Here is an 18,485-nt window from a genome sequence, read left to right as displayed (position 1 = left end):
ATTTCCTTGAAGGTTCCTTTTTCCTGAGTGTGGGGAAGGGGGACATTCCAAATAAGGATGTGCTAAGATCCACTTCCCGATAACACACCCTCCTCACGCAAACACATGCTCTTAATTTACCCTGAATACATAGTAATTCAGTGCTGGTGAGACACAGTCAGTACACTCAGAGGTTGTTTGGGAGACTGGTATGTAACTTCTCAGGACTCAGTGGGCTGAAGCTCCTGCTGCTGTCCCACATGGTTCAATCATTACTTAAAACCGCGACGATCAACATAGCAGAGAGCCAACATTTTTTGTTGTTTTTTCCCCCCTTGCTCTTTTAAGGAAATTTTTTTTTATGAGAGGAACATATCCATCCCTTTTTGTGAGCAGCACAGATGGTTGGGAGACAAAAGTTTCACCTAACTCAGGATTGGTGGAATGAGAGGATAACTAATGCCAGATGTGTGTGAAAACAATCTGTCTGATTTCATTTGAATGAACATCGACCTCCTTCAGTATTGCTCTGCTTGCAAAGGCAAGTTAATGCTTAATCTACTAGCAATAACAGGTTAGCACATACCGATACCAGTGTTCATGTTTATTGGAGTTCAGATAGACAGAGACAATTAAGAGGACTTCAGTACCGTTTCAAGTTCAGTTCACAGTTTCAAGCTTTACCAGTACAACCGGAGGCAGGAGGCTCTTCGAGAATCACTGGACATGGCCAAAGGACTGTATATCTCCAAGGTTTTGGCCATAGCCACAGTGGTGTTGACCGTCTCATCCATAGGGGGAATAATTGCAATGATGATTGCGTATGAGACCATGAGAATCGAGGTAATGCCTACACCACCACCAACGCCTATTATCACGACTCCGTATCCAACCGGACCCCCACCCAACATGAGACTCCCTGGAAACCTGATTCCCAAAAGCTATGACATCCTCCTACAGCCTCACCTGTACACCGTGATGACCAACGCTACCAACCAATCTCTCATCTTCACTGGAAACTCCACAGTCTGTTTCAAATGTTTGAAAAACACCACAACTATAATTCTTCACAGTAAAGAACAGAATGTGAATGCTGTAGGGGTGACCGATGTAGACAACATAAAGAGCATCAAAATTACGGAAACTTTATTGTATGGTAACGAGAGCAACTTCTTAGAGATCCGACTGGATGGTTTGTTAGTGGAAGGTGGAAATTACTGTCTCGTTACAGAATTTCAGGGAGAGCTCCTTGATGATCTAGCTGGTTTTTACCTAAGTTCATATAAAAAAGGGCCAGGCAAAGAAGATGACACTGAAAGGTATGTTCATTTTCTTTGATAAATGTTGAAAAACAAGTGTCAAACTAAAATGGAAGGACTTCTGTGAGATAGAAAATAAGATTTGACTTATATGAAAACCTATTAACAGGATGTTTGGGAATGAAACCATCGTCGTCGAGCTTGATGAAAGGTAAGAGTTATATCTGATATGTTTCAAAATGTTGCATAACATAGCTGTATTGACCATACAGTGCTCCATTCAGTGCTCCGGTTGGATGGAGCTTTTTCAAAAACAATACCTAGTACCTTTTCCCAAAAATCTGCCCCATTGCCCTGTTTTTAGAAGATTTGTTTAATTCAGCATTTGTATGCTTAGATCATTTCACACAATGTTATATATTGTTGACAGTACATGAGCCCATGATAGTTGCATAGCAACCTTGTGATTATAAGGGAAACACTACCTCAGAACCTGTAAATGTCCAGACCACGACAGGGAGAGTACATATTTTACTTCATGAGTCTGAATATTGTGTAGACCCAACCTAAACAGGGTTGTAAATCCTAAAAGGACCAGATATTATGTGATTAAGACTTTAATCGGCAAACTTTACTATTAAAATGCAGACTTTAAGGTTCACCTCACTGCTCTAGTGTGTAGGTATTGAGCAATTCGTTTTACAGGTGTGTCCGTTAATTGCAGGTTTTTGGCAGATTAATGATTTCCCCTTTGGTCCCTTTTGCTTTCGAAAGACTGTCTCCTGGGCACATGCAGTACAGGTCAAGTGTTGCCCATCTGGGTGTATTCGCTTCAATCAGGATACATTAGCGTTCAGGGCACTACTGGGGCTAGCTGGTGCCTCAGGCTCTATTACCTTGGTGGTACTGCTCCCAGCCTGGACCATGAGGTTCTATTGCTTCTGTGGGAGCGGGTAAGAGGGCGGTCTGTGAAGTCCTTGTGACCCTGGGAGTTCACTGGCGTGCCCTATCTCTCCTGTAGGGAGGGTGCCTCAGGTTGCCTCATTCAGAGTCTGGCTTCTTCGGCATGCGGTGTTGTGCTGTTGTCCCGTGTGTTTACACTGAGTGACCGACCTAGATGGAATGCCATGTCATCCGAGTCGTGGTGAAAAGTGGGCCTGAATCAGCGGGCACAGGCTGTGTTCAGGTCTAGCATGTGCGTGTTCCTGTGAGTGTTGTAGATTGTTCCCTCCATCAGGGAACCAAGGTTACATGTACAAACCCAAGATTTCCAGCTGCATGCAAGTCAGAACTTTAGTAGACAGAACTTTTTACATTATTTAGCAGACCCTAACCCTCCGAAGTGCGTTAGTCATTGGATATATGTTCCTGGTCCCCAACCCAGAACCCTGACACTGCACGTGCTCTGTTTTATCCAGCCACAACATGACCCTATAATATTTTTCCTATTTAATATTTCCACACAGATACATTGCAGCTAGCCAAATGCAGCCAACCGATGCTCGGAAGGTGTTTCCTTGTTTTGATGAGCCAGCCATGAAGGCTACATTTAAAGTCACTATCATCCATAGGCCTGGCACGACAGCACTAGCAAATGGCAAAGAGAGAGGTAAGAGTCAGACTTCGCTCTATTGCAATACTAAACCATGCTATGCAAAAAAGTATTCTAGAAGATGCCTTACATGAATATGCAGACTCTACTGTATAGTCAACAATATACAGCCATCTCCAAAATGTCTGACTGCCTTGATAATGAATAGCAAAAACATTTAAAAAAAATAAATAACTTTTGAAATAGACCACCTTGCGCAGCCTTATACTGGACCCTTGGGCATTGTTGGTATGTTGAATTGTCAAACAGAATTTGAACATCTGGCCATCTGACACAGCTTTTATAAAGTGTATCTGTCTTAAGGAACTTCATTGTGGCCTACAATAGCCTCCTTTCTCACTGGGGTGTTGCAGCCTTGTCTCATTGGAATATAAGCCAACCAGCTAGCCTAAACATCTGTAAAATACATTTAAAATGAATTTGTCATCAGTGGGGACACATTAAAAAGTGACGAATGTTTGTGGACCTTAATTAATCATTCACAGGGTACGGAAAATAGTAAATACCTAAATGAATCTGTTAGGTCAGATCATTTAGAAGTGGAACAGTGGTAAAGCTACTGGAAGAAGACAAATAAATATAGCCCCCACAAACATCTAGGAACATGGTTCTGGAGGCAAAGGAAAATCCAAAGGCTAGAGTTTCAGAATACAGAGCTTAGTTGTATCTAAGCACTGGTGCCACCTGATACAATCGCTGGCCCCCCCACTGAGTCGCATATACAGTTAGGTCTGGAAATACTTGGACACTGACACAATTTTTTTTATTTTGTCTGTTTACCAAAATATATTCAATTTACAGTTAAATAATGAATATGGGCTTAAAGTGCTGTCTCCCAGCTTTAATTTGAGGGTATTCACATCCAAATTGGAGGAAGGGTTTAGGAATTACAGTGCTATGTATCCCCTTTTTCAAGAGATCAAAAGTAATTGACTCAAAAGCTGTTTCATGGACAGGTGTGGGCTATTCCTTTTTATTTCCTCATCAAATAAGCAGGTAAAAGGTCTGGAGTTGATTCCAGGTGTGGTATTCACATTTGGAAGCTGTTGCTGTGAAGACCCAACATGTGGTCAAAGGAGCTCTCAATCCAAGTGAAACAGGCCATCCTTAGGCTGCAAAAATATTTACACAATCCATCAACATTAGGAGTGGCCAAATCACCAGTTTGGTACATTCTGAGAAAAACATTAACTGTAAATTAAGTAACCAATGTATATCAGTATGTGATTCCTTAACTCTCAAACTGACATAGCTTATATACTACAACAGCGTAATGGAAACCCTGAAATTCAGTTATGGCTTTTGGTTTTGATGTGCCATCCCAAGATTTTCAGTGGCCCCATCTGGCCACTCTTATGAAAAATGTCTGGGGATGCCACTGTAACCAAGTGTCCGAATCTCACATTTTCAGTCTTATCTTTAGCAAATGTTGTTTATTACTGTAAATCATTAATGAAAGGCAATATATTCCATGTGTTGTAAAATTACAATATAGATAATTGTCTGTGTTTATTTTAAACTTCTTTGCTCATCTTCATCAAAGGTGACAGTAATTTCGCACTTGACTGTAGACATACTTATGTCTTCAAAATGAATGTATTGAATGAATGCTACATGCACATTTCTTTGTAAACCATCATTCACAGTTTGATTCATGCAAATTTCAATAATTTTGGCTTTTGGTTATTTACTGTCTGATGAATGTCATACCAAAGCTAATTTATTTCGCAATTTAGAAGTCAAACTAATCAAAGGATTTCTACTATTCTTTTTAGAAACAAAATATGTGGATATTGATGGAGAGACCTGGCAAGTCACATCCTTTCAAGAGACCAAGATTATGTCAACTTACCTCTTAGCTATTGCAGTGTCTGATTTTGATTTCATTGAATCTGAACATGAAAGAGTTGGAATTAAGGTATGTATACTGTAGATGTTAAATCACATCTGTAATAGTGCATTAAATATTCAAAATTGCATTTCAAGTGTGACATATAAGGGTAGATTAAATAATGGACACACTTGATGTTAGGGATTCAATGTATATTAAAAACAGGTGTTTCCTCAGTGGTTAATATCATGTTTACTATGGTAATGCATTGAATTTTGTGGCAGATCCAGATGCCCCTGGGTGGCCAAAAGATTGAGAAAAATGGGGGTGATTGTTGGCAATCATTTGGCAGGAGCTTCAGTGAGGAAGATTACTCATTTTGTTGCTTCTCGATATGCCATGACCGCCTGTCACCATTAAAAAGCCATATGGGATATTCTGGAGACAACCTTTTCCAAAACCATAAAAAAACTTATTGTGGAAGAATGGTGTTGCATCCTTCAATGTCTAGACACTTTGCCAAGGCAGACAGAAGCTGTTCTAAACATTTAGACTTTATGCCAAGGCAGACTGAAGCTGTTCTAAACACTTAGACTTTATATCAAGGCAGACTGAAGTTGTTCTAAACATTTAGACGTAATGCCAAGGCAGACAGAAGCTGCTCTAAACATTTAGACTTTATACCAAGGCAGACTGAAGCTGTTCTAAACATTTAGACTTTATGCCAAGGCAGACTGAAGCTGCTCTAAACATTTAGACTTTATACCAAGGCAGACTGAAGCTGTTCTAAACATTTAGACTTTATATCAAGGCAGACTGAAGCTGTTCTAAACATTTAGACGTAATGCCAAGGCAGACAGAAGCTGCTCTAAACATTTAGACTTTATACCAAGGCAGACTGAAGCTGTTCTAAACATTTAGACTTTATGCCAAGGCAGACTGAAGCTGTTCTAAACATTTAGACTTTATGCCAAGGCAGACTGAAGCTGTTCTAGACACGTAGACTCTATGCCAAGGCAGGTTGAAGCTGTTCTGGTGGCTGGGGATGCATGCCACCCTATTAACACCACATATTAGTGTTTTCTATGTTTTCGTCAGTACATGTAGGTATAACAAGGAATACAATTTTTACAATATAGGGGTGTCACGATATATCGGTATTGACGATAACCGTGTTATCATGTTAATAATACACGTGATAATATCGTATGCACTTGTATTTTTCCAAAAAAAATCTCAGTTTTTTTATACCTTATTCATGTCAGTTATAGACAAACAATGCATGTGCTTAAACAAGAAGACTGGACCTATGCACTGGCGTTGAAATCAACTCGTTAGCCCCACTAAAACCCCCGTAAAAGACATTTTGTAATGTCATGCCAAATATTGGCTCATTTTGGAATTCAGGAGAGCTAAACATTCAAAAAAAGTTGGGACAGGTACCAATAAGAGTCCGGAAAAGTTAAATGTACAGATTAGGAAAAGTTGGAGGACCAATTTGCAACTTATTATGTCAATTGACAACATGATTGGGTATAAAAAGAGCCTCTCAGAGTGGCAGTGTCTCTCAGAAGTCAAGATGGGCAGAGGATCACCAATTCCCCCAATGCTGCGGCGAAAAATAGTGGAGCAATATCAAAAAGGAGTTTCTCAGAGAAAAATTGCAAAGAGTTTGAAGTTATCATCATCTACAGTGCATAATATCATCCAAAGATTCAGAGAATCTGGAACAATCTCTGTGCGTAAGGGTCAAGGCTGGAAAACCTTACTGGATGCCCGTGATATTCAGGCCCTCAGACGGCACTGCATCACATACAGAAATGATACTGTAATGGAAATCACAACATGGGCTCAGGAATACTTCCAGAAAACATTGTCAGTGAACACAATCCACCGTGCCATTCGCCATTGCTGGCTAAAACTCTATAGGTCAAAAAAGAAGCCGTATCTAAACAGGATCCAGAAGCGCAGGCATTTTCTCTGGGCCAAGGATCATTTACAATGGACTGTAGCAAAGTGGAAAAGTGTTCTGTGGTCAGACTAATCAAAATTTGAAGTTCATTTTGGAAAACTGGGACACCATGTCATCCGGACTAAAGAGGACAAGGACAACCCAAGTTGTTATCAGCGCTCAGTTCAGAAGCCTGCATCTCTGATGGTATGGGGTTGCATGAGTGCATGTGGCATGGGCAGCCTACACATCTGGAAAGGCACCATAAATGCTGACAGTTATATCCAAGTTCTAGAACAACATATGCTCCCACCCAGACATCGTCTCTTTCAAGGAAGACCTTGCATTTTCCAACATGACAATGCCAGACCACATACTGCATCAATTACAATGTCATGGCTGCATAGAAGAAGGATCTGGGTACTGAAATGGCCAGCCTGCAGTCCAGATCTTTCACCCATAGAAAACATTTGGCGCATCATAAAGAGGAAGGTGCGACAAAGAAGACCTAAGACAGTTGAGCTACTAGAAGCCTGTATTAGACAAGAATGGGACAACATTCCTATTCATAAACTTGAGCAACTTGTCTCCTCAGTCCCCAGACGTTTGCAGTCTGTTATATAAAGAAGAGGAGATGCCACACAGTGGTAAACATGGCCTTGTCCCAACTTTTTTGAGATGTTTGAGATGTGTTGATGCCATGAAATTTAAAATCAACTTATTTTTCCCTTGAAGTGATACATTTTCTCAGTTTAAACATTTGATATGTCATCTATGTTGTATTCTGAATAAAATAGAGAAATTTGAAACTTCCACATCATTGCATTTTGTTTTTATTCACAATTGTACAGTGTCCCAACTTTTTTGGAATCGGGTTTGTACAAATTTTTTTACAGTTATGGTTACTACACTCATACACCTTCATACACTCGTATATTGATTGTAATTCATTTGCCAAAAAAGAGGGAAAAAAACAGTTGATGTTGAAGATGAATTGGACTGATAGCTTTTTTTATTTTCTATAAATACCGCAATAATATCATTACCGTTCATTATTTTGGCCATGAAAATCGTGTAGTGAAAATCTGATATCGTGACAGCCCTATTACAATTTTCATAAAAAATCTAAACTACACCTTGGTAAATGCATTTCTCTCTAGAGAAAAACCACTATTCAATATATAAAGTATGTATTCAGTTAACATTACACTGCTGATTTTCATGTGATATTTGTACTCACCAAGTGATATTGAAATCATACTAAACCTCACATTTGTCTTCTCCATTTGGTTTATAAAGACCTATGCTAGACCGGAGGCCATCAAAGCTGGACATGCAAATTTTGCAGCAAGTATCACTGGAAAAATACTGGACTTCTATGAGAGTCCTAAATGTTTTGACATGAGTTTTCCATTGAGTAAACTAGGTAAGTGTGTACATGACAACACCATAAGAATATAAAATTTGTACTGCTTAATAGTTGCATTGCCAGTGTTCAACAATGATTCATTGAGGACATGGAATCAAATAGCAACAACTAAGGCTTGGCAAAAACATTCAGTACAAAATAACCTCTTACTGTTTTAGATCAGATTGCTCTACCAGACTTCAGTGCAGGTGCCATGGAGAATTGGGGTTTGGTAACATACCGGGAGACAGCTCTGCTATATGAAGATGGGGTGTCTTCCACAGCTAACAAAGAGTGGATTGCCACAGTTATTGCACATGAGCTTGCCCATCAGGTATGGAAACTAAAAATACATAAAATAAAAAATGATCTTCTTTTGTATGATTAACTGTGCATTTCCACTTAAATTTGTGGTTTTTAGTGGTTTGGAAACATGGTGACAATGAAATGGTGGAATGACCTGTGGCTGAATGAAGGATTTGCAACATATATCTCCTATATGGGAGTGGATAACATAAAGCCAGAGTGGCACATGGTCAGTCCCTTTCAACATATTCATTGATTGCAAATTGTAGTCACATTATGATGAGGCTTCCTTTCAATTGGTCTCTGATTGTTCTGTATTTTTTCAGAAAGATCTGATTGTTTTAAATGACATCCAGCCAGCATTCCAAGTGGATTCGTTGGCTTCATCACATCCTCTGAGCTCTAAAGAGGACGATATTCAAACTTCTAATGACATCACTGAACTTTTCGATGTCATTACCTACAGCAAGGTCTGGATGTGGCAGAGGATTTTGTTATGTCGCTTTTTAATATGCTACTGCATTGTTTTAGTGAAAGAATTATTCATCTAATCTATGTCAATAAAAAAATATTTTCAATCTGCAGGGGGCAGCTGTCCTGAGAATGCTGGAAGATCTACTGAGTGAGAGGTTGTTTCTGACTGGTCTGAGAGTAAGTAAAAATGCCCATTAATTGGTAGGATATATCTTATTCTCAGTGTGTGGTCCTTAGATGTTCTACAGCAGGGGTATTCAAATCTGGCCTTCCAAGCCAGTTCCACTCCATTTTTTCATTGCAACCCTCAAATCAGGGACTTATTCAGCCTTAAGACACCAGGTGGGTCAAATTAATGATTAGGTAGAACAGAAAATCAGCAGGCTCTGGCCCTCGTAGGGTAAGATTTGAATTCCCCTGTTCTACAGTATATTTCTTTTTTTGGAATCAGTAATAATTTACATTTTCATCAAATTCTTAAGTGTGCGCAAATACTTTTGTTTCAGAACTATCTTCAGGCTTTCATGTACAATAATACTGTACAGAATGACTTGTGGGATTATTTACAAAAGGTAAAATCTGATTTTTATTTTAGGCCAGTTAACACAATATTTACAAATATTTATTCTATGCTTTCACACATGTTAAATGTTCATAATGCTTAAGGAGCATCAATACATAGTATTAATTAAATGCGAACGACAAAACCTTTCTAGGCAGTGGATGCTAACGGTGACGAATACATCATTGCTGAACTTATGGACACTTGGACAAATCAAATGGGCTACCCAGTCATTACTATCAACACAACCACTGGGGCAGTTTTCCAAAGACATTTCCTCCTAAATCAAACATCTGACTACAAGTAAGTTCTGCACTGTAGAAAAAGAAACCACTGATCCATGTCAAATGTGATGCCCATATGGCTAATCCATGTCAAAGGTGATGCCCATATGGCTAATCCATGACAAATGTGATGTGCACATGGCTAATCTATGTCAAATATGATGTCCATATGGCTAATCCATGTCAAATGTGATGCGCACATGGCTAATCTATGTCAAATGTGATGCCCATATGGCTAATCCATGTCAAATGTGATGCCCATATGGCTAATCCATGTCAAATGTGATGCCCATATGGCTAATCCATGTCAAATGTGATGCCCATATGGCTAATCCATGTCAAATGTGATGCCCATATGGATCATCTTGTGAAATCCTGTGCTTTGTCCTCCACAGCAGGTAGGCAGTTTTTTTTTCATTAAGCAATGGAATGTTGTTACTCTGACAAACACACCACACATTTCAATTGAACTATGTGCCATAATATCATCATATACAGAATTAAATCAGATGACACGGATATCCCCAGTAAACCTGTGATATTACCATAACATAAGATAGGCATTTTATATAACAAATAATCGTTTAATATTTTTCAGAAAATGTTTTAGATGAAATGTCCTTGTAATATTATCTTAACATTCATTGAAATATTGTGGACAGCTTCTGTAACAGTCAACACAAAACAATCCCTAAATGATCTGATTTAAAAGTTTAAAAGTCATTTAATAACATAATGTAAGCTATTAGGTTAGGCCTTGCTTTAAGACACTACAATTTAAAATCATAGTTCTGAGTTTGTTCTTGCAGCAATGGATAATTCTTTTTACAAACCGAAAAGGAAACAGGCAAGCCTAGTTCAGCCGGCCTGCAATTGAAAGTGATAAATGTTGTAGCCCCCATTGGATTCAAACCCAGTTTTCCCACATGAATAGCTATGTCTTTAACCACTACACCGCGGTGCTATGTTGGTGTTGGTTTAGCATCTCAACATAAGACCATTTTGTCACGCATTAACATCACACCAATATTTCGCTAGATAGCATTAAGCATTGTGTTTAACTGACTAACATTTCTTATTAAGTTTACCTCAACCACTAACTGCATCTATGAAATGTATGGCTTTGGCCACTGACCGCTTACCGCAGCCTATTAGCCAGTAATAGGCTTACTAGTATCTAACTTACTACTTGGAATAGTCCTAAGAATTGAACAATTTCTAGCGAAACTGAATATGAACCTAAAGCTAATTAATTTCATGGCACAAAAACGTTGTTTTTCTTTCATTCGTGAATGACATTGATACAATAACTATCAATATAGGGGACAATAACAGACTTTTTCAAGTGAAAAGACGAGAGAATCGTGGAAACCCTTACTTTTATACTGCTCAAGGGGTTTTGATCTAGCCTATATTACCCCAAAAATCATGCAGGGATGTATACTTCGAAAATCCAAAAATAGTTGCAATTTGAACAGTTTTATTTTAGGCTTCTTATAACGTAGCTACTGAAGTTTGTAGCCAGTGTGTGTTGGCCTGACTTGCTGCCAGTTTTATGTTTTTCATCGTCTACACACTGCAGACATTACGTTAAACATGCAAGACACTGTAAGGATTGTAAAACTTCAGATCCCTGAAGCATGCGCCTGCACCCGCCTGCACTGTACACAGTATAATTCGCTCTCCAGTTAGGAAGTTAGGTAATGTAGGAAACTAGTTTTGAGAACTGTGGAGTTTCGACTAATTGGTTTAACAATGCACAACTATTCCAACACCACATCTCTAAACACGTATTGCTTAGTGGCATAGTGGCTAAAGACAGTCTGTCACAAAGGAAACCCTGGATTGAATTCCGCCAGGTCAACAACATTCATCCCTTCTAATCTCGGGCCAGCAGAACTAGGTGAATTATAACTGAAACAATCTGTAAACAATTGTTGGAAAAAACTGAATGGCACAATCATTAGGAACTAAGGGTCTACAGACTTTTAAACAGGGATCAGTAAAAAAAAAATCTTTGCCGCCATGTTTTGTTTTATGATTGTGCCATTCTGTTATGACCTACAGGTGAATATGAATCCCATAAGTAATAAAAGACAAGTGTTTTGCCTGCTCACTCATGTTTTCTTTACAAATGGTACATAATGTATATTACCCGTTCTTCGAGGGTATGCAAACTTTTGAGCACAACTGTATCCCCAGTTAAAACGAAGCAATGGAATTCCAGCTACTTGACATAACAGTTTACATTTGCAAAAATGTTTTGAAATGTCTGAATACCTCTCATTACTGCAAAATAACAATTGACTTGATATTAAGTTATTACATGTTTATGATCACTGTTTTCAAATGCATATTTTAGACAGAAATCTTGAGATATTTTTCAATCGGATTACACCATACTGACACATATTATATGTGTAGTGTGAATAAGAATATTTAAAGGTCATATAATGCCATTGATTTTTATTAATTTTATTCATCTCTTTCATTAGTTTTGAATGGCATGTACCAATCAGAGTGATGAAGGAAGGAAAACGCTTAGATTTAGATATGCTGAAACCAAAAGAAACAGGTAAGGACTATTTCACATAATGCACTGTGTTCATGGTAATCTTTGTATCTCTAAATAAGCATCCTCTACCTCTGGTTAATAACATGGGTGTTAATTGCATGCTGAAATTCAACACTACTGTTGTTTTCTCCTTGGAGTTTAAGATGGGGTTAAAAATGGCTTTACAAAATAAATGTGATTGATTGAGGAGCTTATTTGATGAGCCATATCATGTAGTAATTATCCATTTATATATAGAGACTGCACATGCCAAATAAACGGTATACCCATGATGATAACAGCATATTAAACTACAACCCTGCACTGTAATACCTAATAAGTTCAGAATACTCAAAACTTTTGTGGATACTGATTAGATCAAAATATTTAAGTCAACTAACTTAATTTTGTTAAGTAATTAATTAATAACTATTAATAACTATTAATAACTTAATAGTTTTGATTTTTTAAACATATATATATCAAGTTAACTGTACATAAAAATATAGAAGAAATGTATTTTCCAGTATGCATTGCCTGTTAAATGAACTCTAGAGTTACCACCCATGACTGTATTTGTTAATGCCTGAGACATGGTTATTGAACACATGTATTCCTTTTGTTAATTCCTTGCCAGCAGTTAGAAAATATTAAACGGTGAATACTTAACATATTTATACATACTTATTTTGAAGTCTTGAAAGCCCCCCACCATGAGCTCATGGACTGTTAATTTCAGATGCTTTCAAAATACATGGTGAAATGTCATATTGAAATCGTAGCACAGTGGCTAGAAAGACATGTTTAAAAAACATACATAACTTTAAGGATATTCCCAGATTCTCAAAATAAAAATCAACCCTTCTGCAAAGATTTCTGGAAATCCTGGGAACTTCAGCAGAGTTTTGCAAAGCTACCCACAAGACATTGGCTTGCAAAGGAATGCACATCTGACACAAAGATGGATATTTTATATAATTGTTACAATCATTTCAGTAGTATATGTTTGACTAAATGATTGGATTACTTTAGACAAATGTATGTGTTTGATGTTTGTGTAACTAAAATGAATTAATCAGTCAAAGTACATGCAAAAAAAGGATAATAAAATGTTTCCAACATATCAATTTGAAGCAGAGCATGCTGGGAACATTTTCATTTTAAACTCATAAAATTTTTGTAAACGTCAGTAAAACATAAACATTTTAAGTTATTGGGAACATTTATCTAACTTTGAGTTACACTTAGTAGAAACATTTGAGAAAGAAATACGTTAGTGTTTACAAAAAAGTTGGGACACTGCGTAAAATGCTAATAAAAACAATGCAATGATGTGCAAAGCACACTATGTAACACCATTTTTGTTCCTGGGTAGTATTTCGTAATTGCTAATGCCTAAACTGTATAGAAAATCGCTATTATTCCCCACAAACTTTGCTTTTGTGACCAGGACAGTGATATTTTTAAATCAACCTATTTCCAATGAGACAATGGGCAAATTTGTGTCTTTCTGTTAAAAATAAAGTCAGAAAAAACAACAAATTAATCCAAATTAACCTGTATTTATACTAAAGTAATACAAAAATTACTACAAAAGATTTAGATGTGAGTCATATTTCAAGATTAATGATTATACTGTAAATCACTTTCACAAATCAGCCCCCAAATGTAGTCTCCCAACATGTTCCTTGGTAGCGCTGTTCAAATCCAGTATATCCTGGTGGAAGCGCTCGCCTTGCTCCTCCGAGTATGCTCCCATGTTGTTCTTGAATTTGTCAAGATGAGCATCAAGGATATAGACTTTGAGGGACATCCTACAGCCCACTGTGCCGTAGTTTTTCACAAGTCTCAACCAGCTCCACATAATTTTCGGCCTTGCGATTGCCCAGGAAACCCCGGACCACTGCGACAAAGCTGTTCCAAGCCACTTTCTCCTTAATAGTGAGGTTCTTGGAGAATTAATTGCACTCCAGGACATTCTTTATTTGTGGTCCGACAAAGACACCAGCTTTGACCTTTGCCTCAGACAGCTTAGGGAATAAGTCTTGAAGGTACTTGAAGGCTGCCATCTCCTTAAATAGATCTCTGACAAATTGTTTCATATGGCATCAGCACTTTCCAGGGCTCCACCTGTGGCTCCCACCTGACATTGTTCCTCCCTACAGGGAACTTGGTCCGCTGTGGCCAGTCCTGCCTGTGGTAGTGCGCCTTGGTCTCCCTGCTATCCCAAATGCAAAGATAGCAGGGAAACTTGGTAAACCCGCCTTGGAGACCCATCTGGGATGCCACCATTTTGAAGTCTCCTATGACCTCCCAGCCGTACTCATTATGTGTCCACTTTGGCAGCTGAAACTTAAATTGAACTGGTATGCTTAAGGACCCTGTATTTATACTACTATTTATATTACTGGAAAGTTCTAGAAGCACTGCATCTTTCTGGAATGTTCTGGAAAATAGGTACATTAAAAAATATCACTGTCCTGGTCACAAAAGCAAAGTTTGTGGGGAATAATAGCCATTTTCTATACTTTTGAGACATAAGCAATTTTGAGACATAAGCATTTTACACAGCGTCCCAACTTTTTTGGAAACAGGGTTGTAATTACTTGGGCTTGCACAAGGCCACAGGTTAAATATTTTTGTATACTTTTTTTTTACTAGGGCTTGGGTAGTAACAAGCCCCAGGCTCAAAGTTTGACATATAGAATTGCTACTTATTATTATTTGCAACGCTTCTCCTCTTACACAGTTTGAGCTAGAAAAAGCAGTTCAAACTATAAAATGTGTAGACCTATCAGGATAGAGTCACTTCTAATGAACATTTTATGTCTTTTATACTTTTTTTTTATAAACGTCCCTTGACTTGAATGGAATTCCTTCATTTACTTCATTGGAAACTAACAATGTCTTTCTCTTAGAAAATGTATGCTACATAATTTTCTATATTTTGGCTATACCAACTTAATGCTTAAATGTATTTTGAACATGTGCACAGTTTTTAAAAACCTTTATCATTGAAAAATATCTTATTTTAAATGTATTAAAACAAGCCCTGGTAACTTCACATAAAGATTGTTAAATGGTGAAATCGTAAAAAAATCAAATCCAGTATTGCAGAATATAATTCTTAAGTTCTGAATTGTCTCAACAGACCCACATCCAAAGCTCCAGTCTGAAAATGACAAGTGGGTGCTTGCTAATGTAGACTGCAAAGGATATTTCAGAGTCAACTATGATCCAGCGAATTGGGATAGATTGCTCTCTCAGCTGGAAAGAAATATTCATGTAAGTCTTCCTCACTTGTGAAGAAAATTGTATTATTACATGTGAAACAGAGCATATTTTGGTGCTTAGAAGGTTGCACATCCTCCTTCAAAACTGCCTGTTGATTTAACAGAAATAACAATATTCTAAGGAGACTAGGTAATTGTTTGTATGGAAGCAATATTTGGAGTGCTGAACAAGGATGTTGTACGTTCTTGTGAGTAGGCTATATTGAAACATTTCAGACACTTTACTTCAAGTAATTTGAACTTCTTGCAACATCACAGACCATAGAGCATAGTAGTAAAAAAGTGTTGCTAGCTACCTTGATTAGTTTACTTTAATAATACAATTATTTTGATTTATTCTTAAGAAAATCCCAATCATCAACCGTGGACAGTTAATTGATGACGCATTCAACTTGGCAAGGTAATCTAAAACCATGTTTTATACATTACAGTGATTGCATTTCCTTGGTTTGAAACCTTCCATAAATCATGCTTTCATGATGTCATTCATATCCTTGTTGAGCAGCTACTATATCATGAATTGTATTAATTAAGGGCCAAACAAATCAATGTGACACTGGCTTTGAGAACTACTAAGTACCTCCGGAATGACACCGAGTACATACCATGGGAATCTGCGCTGAGAAACCTGGACTATTTCATTCTTATGTTTGATCGCTCCGAGGTCTATGGCCCAATCCAGGTCAGTCATCAAATATGATGGTTTTCATTAGTGTCCTTTTATTAACGCAAACTGAACTGATACACATTGAAATGACAAACCTGACTCTGATTCATATTTTTTTATATCCTATGTCCAGGCATACTTGCGAAAGCAAGTTCGTGGCCTTTATCAACATTTTGAAAATGTCACTATGAATTCGACAGCCATAGACCAACTGAGCCATTCTGAACAGTAAGAAATGCAAACATCTCTTGAACAGTGCATGTGGAGGCAAGGTGGAGGAGTATGTTTCACACACCTCTGTCTGCTACATAAGTATTAACATGTTTTATTCATTCCCAGGTACAATCATATTAACTCCATCTTAGTCGCATGCAGCAATGAAATTCAAGACTGCCAAAAAATGGTAACAACATTCTTTGATGACTGGATGACAAACAAAACTGGCAATAAGTACGGAATTCAGTTGAATCAAGTCAACTTACTGTTCCTGTTGCACTGTATTTCACAGTTGAAATGGGTTTCCATTCATAACATATAACACTATTATAACTGGTAGTTTTGCATAACTTTGATAAAAAAGTTTAAAGAATCATTAAACTTACTTATACTGTTTCTCCCCTACCACAGTATACACCCTAACCTGAAGGCCATCATCTACTGTCAAGCTATAGCAGCTGGGGGAGAGAAGGAGTGGGAATTCGCTTGGGGTCAATTTCAGAATGCCACCACGGCCACAGAGAAAGACAAATTAAGATATGCCCTCTCATGCACCAAGAAGATCTGGCTCCTGAACAGGTTTGATTATTTTCCGTTTACCACACCCTTTGGGCACATCCAACTGTACTTTACAGTTGAACAAACATTTACCAGATATTTCCTTCCTACATTCCAGATACCTGGAGTACACTTTGGACCCTGACAAGATCAGAAAAATGGATGCTGTTTCCACCATCAACTACATTGCTAGAAATGTGGCAGGGCAAGCAATAGCCTGGAATTTTGTACGTGCAAACTGGAAGAGCATCAGCTTGGAGTAGGTTTTTTTCTGTTGATATGTAGACCTGAAGTTGATAGAAACAAGCCAGAGGATAGTGTTCCTTTCAGACCAAAATAATGAAGTTGTAATCTACCCGCAATTATAAACCTGATGAGGTGGTATTAGTTTAAAAATGTTTCATGGTTTCTCATAAAATCAGCCAAAGAAACACAAGGTTATAAAGCAATATACCAAAAGGAAGGCATAGACTGATATACTGTCAGGTGCGAAGGTCAACTTCAGCAATTACCTCTGTAATGTATCATCTCTTTGTTTGGAGTTGCTATGCTGTCATCTAAATTGCCTTCAATCACTGGCTGTGAGCATACATGCTCATCTTACCTTTCCCCTTTGCTTAACTTGTCAGCTATGGCGGAGGGATCATGTCATTGGGCGGACTGATCGAGGGAGTGACGCAGAGATTTTCCACAGACTTTGAGCTCCATGAGGTGAGCTTCTCTCTATTCGGAACAGGCGCACCCACAGTTCCGCCTTGATAACTGAATAGAATGCAGTGATTCAGTTTTAGTGTCTGGGGATGACAGACTAGTTCCAGCTGGTGGGAGTTGATTGTTGAGGAATGGCAATATAACTGATTTCCACCCTAATTCAAACTTTTCCTTATTGCTATTGTGTAGCTGAGGGAGTTCCAGAGCAACTATAATGAAGAACTGGGTTCTGCAAGCAGGGCCCTAGAGCAAGCCATAGAGAGAACCCAGGCCAACATTAAATGGGTGAAAGAAAACAAGCAGACTGTTCTGGAGTGGTTCAGAAGAGAAACAAGCGAAAGCAGCTGAGCTGAGGTGATAGGATAAAAAACAGATGGACCAGAGTACCATGATTGTAACCACACCCTGGATTTGACTTAACCTCGATTTCATTATAATCCATAATAACAGTAATCTAAAATAAATATGCATTTCAATGTTTTTAAATGAGTTATTAGACAATATTAAAAAACATTCTAATTTATTTTATTTAAACTAGTTAAGTTCCATCATGTTGTTTGATATGGTTTTTATATGGTTTACCAGCACTTGACATTCACTTTTTGGCTCACCAGCCATTGTGGCTAGTGGTTTTCCAAAGTTACTAGCCACTTAGCATTTTCACTAGCCACCATTTTCTTGTTGGGAAATTATGTTTTATTTGTTTATCAGTGGTACATCGTAGCCTGTCTTGTTCACACTGTTGGTCACTGGCGTGCAAGGGAATAGGGCTAACACAAATGGACCAGAATCAAACATTGTATGTAGGTAGTGCTCATGG

General features: G+C 38.0%; 1 protein-coding gene across 1 annotated transcript; it reads left to right on the top strand.

Moving 5' to 3' along the window:
- The first annotated feature begins 185 nt into the window (after positions 1–185).
- anpepa (alanyl (membrane) aminopeptidase a) lies at positions 186–18,193 on the top strand. Its single transcript, XM_010892691.5, has 21 exons — positions 186–1,298; positions 1,408–1,449; positions 2,705–2,847; positions 4,626–4,768; positions 7,932–8,058; positions 8,220–8,374; positions 8,462–8,575; positions 8,673–8,816; positions 8,932–8,997; positions 9,327–9,392; positions 9,537–9,685; positions 12,162–12,241; positions 15,372–15,505; positions 15,858–15,913; positions 16,048–16,195; positions 16,314–16,408; positions 16,520–16,630; positions 16,808–16,975; positions 17,073–17,213; positions 17,584–17,665; positions 17,855–18,193. Exons 1-21 carry the CDS (start codon positions 706–708, stop codon positions 18,011–18,013), a joined length of 2,916 nt encoding a protein of 971 aa, XP_010890993.2. The 5' UTR covers positions 186–705; the 3' UTR covers positions 18,014–18,193.
- The last annotated feature ends 292 nt before the right edge of the window (positions 18,194–18,485 follow it).

This window comes from Esox lucius, chromosome 19 (assembly GCF_011004845.1).
Source record: "Esox lucius isolate fEsoLuc1 chromosome 19, fEsoLuc1.pri, whole genome shotgun sequence".
Classification (NCBI taxonomy): domain Eukaryota; kingdom Metazoa; phylum Chordata; class Actinopteri; order Esociformes; family Esocidae; genus Esox; species Esox lucius.
The sequence above is the reverse complement of the archived record's forward strand: the minus strand, read 5'-3'. Positions and strand labels throughout refer to the sequence as shown.

Excerpts from the sequence above, each read along its gene's own strand:
- anpepa (XM_010892691.5), top strand. The coding sequence starts at position 706 with ATGGCCAAAGGACTGTATATCTCCAAGGTTTTGGCCATAGCCACAGTG. Across the intron at positions 15,914-16,047 it reads GACGCATTCAACTTGGCAAG|GGCCAAACAAATCAATGTGA; the intron begins GTAATCTAAAAC and ends GTATTAATTAAG. Across the intron at positions 16,196-16,313 it reads AGGTCTATGGCCCAATCCAG|GCATACTTGCGAAAGCAAGT; the intron begins GTCAGTCATCAA and ends TCCTATGTCCAG.